At 37.6% G+C, this 6,000-nt stretch overlaps 1 protein-coding gene across 1 annotated transcript; it reads right to left on the bottom strand.

Annotated features, from left to right (window-relative positions):
* Window positions 1–1,208: 1,208 nt before the first annotated feature.
* On the bottom strand, window positions 1,209–5,487 carry SLC35G2 (solute carrier family 35 member G2). Its single transcript, XM_020787371.3, has 2 exons — window positions 5,210–5,487; window positions 1,209–3,260 (listed from the first exon to the last, which is right to left on the bottom strand). The coding sequence occupies exon 2, from the start codon at window positions 3,240–3,242 to the stop codon at window positions 2,004–2,006; it is 1,239 nt and encodes a 412-aa protein (XP_020643030.2). The 5' UTR covers window positions 3,243–3,260; window positions 5,210–5,487; the 3' UTR covers window positions 1,209–2,003.
* Between the last annotated feature and the right edge of the window lie 513 nt (window positions 5,488–6,000).

Below are 6,000 nucleotides of genomic sequence, written 5' to 3' on the forward strand. Positions count from 1 at the left end.
TCAAAATGGATAGGTTTGTTCTCTTTGCAGTCCAGGGGACCCTAAAGAGTCTCCTCCAGGACCACAATTCAAAAGCCTCAGTTCTTTGGCGGTCAGCCTTCTTTATGGTCCAGCTCTCACTTCCATACATCGCTACTGGAAAAACCATAGCTTTGACTATGCGGACCTTTGTCGGCAAGGTGATGTCTCTGCTTTTTAAGATGCTGTCGAGGTTTGTCATCGCTTTCCTCCCAAGAAACAGGTGTTTTTTAATTTCGTGGCTGCTGTCACCATCTGCAGTGATCCTGGAGCCCAGGAAAGTAAAATCTGTCACTGCCTCTGTATCTTCCCCTTCTATTTGCCAGGAGGTGATGGAACCAGTGGCCATGATCGTAGTTTTTTTTAATCTTGAGCTTCAGACCATTTTTGGTGCTCTCCTCTTTCACTCTCATTAAGACGTTCTTTAATTTCTCCTCCCTTACTGCCATCAGAGTGGTATCTGCATATCTGAGACTGTTGATATTTCTTCTGGCAATCTTAATTCCGGCTTGAGATTCCTCCAGTCCAGCCTTTCGCATGATGTATTCTGCTTATAAGTTAAATAAGCAGGGAGACAATAGACAGCCTTGTCGTACTCCTTTCCCAATGTTGAACAAATCAGTGTTTCCATATCCAGTTCTAACTGTTGCTTCCTGTCCCACATGTAGATTTCTCAGGAGATAGAGAAGGTGGTCAGGTGCTTCCATTTCTTTAAGAACTTGCCATAGTTTGTTGTGGTCCACGCAGTCAAAGGCTTCTGCGTAGTCAATGAAGGAGAAGTAGATGTTTTTCTGGAACACTTTTAAGACTTTTAAAGTCCTTTAATGGCTATTTGATACTGTATATTCGCGAAGGCTTTCACAGCTGGGATCTAATGGTTGTTGTGGGTTTTTTGGGCTCTTAATAATGGCTATTTGCCATAATTAAATTAACATTTTTGGTGGTGCTGCAAAGCTTTCCATCACCTTTCCAGGACTGTGGGACAGGTCCATGATCTTGCTGTTGTAAGTAGGCTGTTAAAGCCTTTATTTTTATAGCATTTTAAAATTAAGTATTTATTCTGTGTCTTGTGTCTGCTCTGTTGCCTATTCCTGCAAATTCTTGCTGGGCATGTGACTGGGGCTTGGGATGTTGGCAGTTGCTACAAACAGCATGCGGATTACTCTTAAGAAGACAATATAGGCAAGGCCTTGGTGTTTTAACAGTTAATATTAGATTACTTTATCAGTGATTAATTATAATCATCATAATAAGTACACACACCTTGAAATTCTTATTTCTAAAACATTGTACACTAAAAACAAGTATAGTATATAATTCTTATGAACAATAATCCTCTTTTGGAAGTCCATATTCATCTGCAATTGCATGTTCTTTATACATGAACCTATAGAAAATTCTCAAGCTGTAACTCAACATTGGCCACAATAGTGAGCTCTGATAAAAGGTAGAGCTGAAGATCAAGGAGCCAGGTGAGATCTGTATGCTTCTTGCATGCACCAGATCATCTAATATAGGCACAAACTCTGAAGAATTCTCTAGTTCAAGTATGGTTCTTTATTCCAAGAAATCAAGGGGCTCGTTTTGCTGTTATTTTTTTCCATAGCCATATTTCCCTTGCCTTAAATACTGCAACAGGCTGCTCTGCACAGGTGGATAAAAAAATGTATTATTTAAAACACCCTCAAGTATGTCTATTATACTCCCATCAGAGAACTCCTAGGACAGAATTCTGTATATTGAATATCGGCACTTCCTCTATACTGCCTGAGAATACTAATGTTCACAGCTTCCACATTTAAAGACATTTTTCACACAAAGCTTCTAGAATAGAAATTTCTGGTGGCACTCCACTGAGTTATACTAGGGCTGATGTTATGTTAGAACATGAAATGGCAGTATACTGTCAACAACACTATACAAAAGACATACATAAACACAGATTAATTCTACATGGCAGTAAACAGAATACAACAAATTTCTATTCATTTAATAGAAGAATCTAGTATTTCTTGATAATCTTGCTTTCTGAAGTCCTTCCATGATAGTTTATAACATGCAAGGAAGAAGACACTAATGATGATAATTACACCACCAATCATATCATAAATGCTGGGGAAGATATGTAACACAAGAAGCTGAAGGATCATGGCTATCACAATCTCCAGATGCTGCACTGTGCTGACCAAGGCTGGATGGAATTTGTTCAAAGCATAATAGACACCCAGAAAAGCCACTGTGGAGCATATACAGATTCCTATGAGATAGCTCCAGCTTTCTCCATTCAATGGAATTATTGGCTCTTGAAGAAAAAACATAGTGGAGGCACCCCAGACTGTTCCAGTCCAACCAAAAGTAAACAGTGCTGTCCACATGCTCACATTATCTTTAATGGACCTGTATACTATCATTGAGAGAGCTGTAGTTAAGCCTGCCATAACAGTCATGGTATAACCAAAGGCTTCCTTCCAGGCATTCAAGACAGAATTTTCTTCATCAGCAATGTTGGGGATCATGACTAAGCAAACACCAACAATGCTACCTGTAATTGTGATTATATCAATATAAGCCATTCGCTCATCTACTAGTAAAAATGCTAAAATGGCACTGAAGACAGTGGTGGTAGCTCTCCACATAGTAGTCCCATTACTTGGGGGTACTATTGCAAAAGAAGTGTAAGCACAGGTAATAGAAATAACATTACACACTCCATAGAAGAACAACCGCAATCGGTGGCCTTTGGGTCCAAAAGGGTCTTCATGATAGTAGCACACAACTAACACTGAAAACACTTGTAAAACAGAACGAATGAAGATTAGTTCTAGAGATGGCACTTTGGAACGATCAGAAGCAAGTCTTGTTATCAGGGCTACACAACCATGAGCCAAAGCAGATCCAAAAAGTACAGCCCAAGTTTTTCTAGACTGAAAAATGTTTCCATCTACGAAACCTTGGCCTTGTTCACTCTTCTTGTCTTCTGGCTTTTGGCCTCCTTGAGATGGGATGTCAATAGTTCCAAAGAAGGACCTTCCTCTCCGTTGCCCATTGCTCAGCAGTCTTCTTTTTGGATTATCTTCTAAAAAACCCTCATTGTCTTCATTAGCTTCTTCATACTCCTCTTCTCCAGGCTGTGGATAATGGGAAGTATATTTCACTGTCACTGTGTTAGGATGAATTTTCACTCGTTTTTTTGCTGGATATTGTTTTGAAGGTGAGGTATCCATTCCCTGGGATAATTAGGCCTGAACATAAAGAAAAAAACATAACTAATTCAGCAATTAAGCTTTTTAGGTGGCAAGGTCTGATGGCAACAACTACAATGTGCTGGTGAATTTATTCTGATTTATGGTGCCTCTTTCAGCGTTTTTCTAGGCATACAGTTCTCAAGAGTGGTTTACCTTTCCATTCTTCGTGTTGGGTGTAGTTTACCCAAGACCTCTCTCCTACAAAGCACAGTGGAGAATCAAACTCCCTTTTTAAAAACATTGGAATAATCCCAAATCTAATCCTAATTGCTTTTCAGTAATGTAGATAAACTGAGATTTTTGAGAAGAATCCAGAATGTTAATATAAATACTCCTAACAGAAAATATTTTGTGACAGGATATTGTAATGCTGTGCCATAATCATCATTGCATTTTTATCAGACATTTGTAAAATTATTATTTATGTTCACCTCTCACACAACACCCACATAGTTTCCCCCCATGTTTTAAATTTGCAGTTCAAGATGTTCTGAAGGGTTCTGAATAGAATATAAAAAGATTTCACTTTGACTCAGAATGTAAATAACTTGTGTGAAAGAGATATATTATAGCCAGATTTGCTGTGCTGTGGAACATGTTTCAATGGAGTCTGGCCCTGGAATGTATACATTTTGAGAGCAGGCATAAAGCCACATGCACAAATATTATATAGTTTTAGTGTCATTGTGCAAGTATGCCTGTACTATGCACACAAGAGCATAAGAAATCCTATTTGGGATCACACGAAATGGCTATCTGCTCCATCATCCTTTGTTCCACTGTGGGCAACTATCTACTCATGGGAGGTTCCAGAGTAACAACATGAGGGTAAGCCCCTTTCCAATGTCATTTCTCAGCATGTAACTAGTATCCATAGTCATGGTGCCATATAGCCATCATGGTTAGTAGCCATTATTTCAGGCAGGTGCATCTTAACAGCTGTATTTCTGTTCTAGTAATATTAATTTCCAATAGCACTGATATTACTACTGTACAGGTACATGTGGTTTTGCTAATACAGCTGTTTCAATAGTAGTTAAAATATTTATGATGTCACATATTTATAAATTATCTACAGTTCTGTTTCATCTCCATTTATTTGTGTGTGTGCCATGCTAGTGTATTTTCAGACATTGTCCTGCTGTCAGAGCAGTTGGCTGTTCTAAATCAGTTTGGAATTATAATGCCAAAGGTTGCAAGTTGTATGAGTACGTATGTCTGTGTCTTCAAATATGTTAACATTCTCTCTTTTTCTGCAGACATAGCAGTTTATAAGCTCAGGCCTAAACATAATAAAGAGTGAGTGCCTTTGCTATTTTGGAACTTCATACAATGCTGCTAAAGAGATCAGTTTGGATTCTAATATTGATTTGTTATTACACATTAATTGATTAATCTAATTTCTTTAATCTGTTTCCTGAATTCTCTTCCACCTCCCAAAATGTACAGACTACATGTATTGCAGTAAGACAGTGCTGTACGAGTACTGTATATGAAATAGTAACTCATCACATGCTAAGACAATGAAAGTCATTTTAAAAAAGTCAACAGTTATGTCAGGGTAAAATACAAGAGAAGGAGTGTAGTACATTCATAGTGAATTGCTATTTGACAAATGAAACACTGTGGACACTAAACATGACAGAGATAAGAGGTATGTCTTCTAAATATATGACAGAATTATTGGATGTAATATCATATAGTTACTGCAGTCCCGTTAAATCAAGGGCATTCAGAAGTTGCTTAGTGACATTTTGCTGTGAAACCCATTCATTTCTAAAGATATGACAGTTTTAAAGTTGCATGCTTATATATATATATATATATAGAATCTTGCCGGCACCAGGAACATGTAGCTCAAATAAACATTAAATGACATTTGAAATTTATTTTTTTCATGCACAAAGAGACCAATAAAGAACCAAAGGAATAGAAATGATTATTACCTTGTATTTAGAAGATGATGGATAAGAGATTCCTCAAAAATATGCCAAAACTAACTGATATTAAAGAGTGCAAATGTATTCTGTAGCTTTCAGTACTGTTTCCTTGAAAAACAGAAATGGAAACAGGAAGAACTGGGCATAGCTACCTGGGAATCCAAAGATACTGAAAAGCCAGAAATGCAAAGCCAAATGTTGTCAGTTCAGGCAGATTATATGTAGAAAAAAATAACGCAGATTCTCTTTTTGCTCCCTCTCTTCTGTCTGCAGATAGAGGCACTGGAGAAAGACAGGCTAGAGCTAAAGAATCAAATGCAATGAACAGACCAGATAAGTGAGCATGCTCAGTAGAGCTCAAGGGCATTTGACCGCACCATCACAATTAATTGAGGAGTGGAATGAATATGTTCTTGCTAGTGATTTTGATGGTAAATCATGTTTTAAATGTAGTATTATGAATATAGCAGCATGAGATTTAGGTTTCCACAGTGATGAAAGCCAAAATCAGTTAAATATTATACAGAATACAGTAATTGTAATGATGTGCATTGCTTACATATCAGAGTGTCCTCATCCTTATAGAAAAACTGAATTTTTTAAATGGCATATTATAAAGCAGATTGTTGTTGTTTAGTCGTTAAGTCATGTCCTACTCTTCGTGACCCCATGGACCAGAGCACGCCAGGCTCTCCTGTCTTCCATTGCCTCCCGGATAAGGCAGATACAATATTTTAATCATAATGGACAGTGAACTCCTGTTACCATATTTTGTGTATTTGATATATTCATATTTC

Source organism: Pogona vitticeps, chromosome 3 (assembly GCF_051106095.1).
Source record: "Pogona vitticeps strain Pit_001003342236 chromosome 3, PviZW2.1, whole genome shotgun sequence".
NCBI lineage: Eukaryota > Metazoa > Chordata > Lepidosauria > Squamata > Agamidae > Pogona > Pogona vitticeps.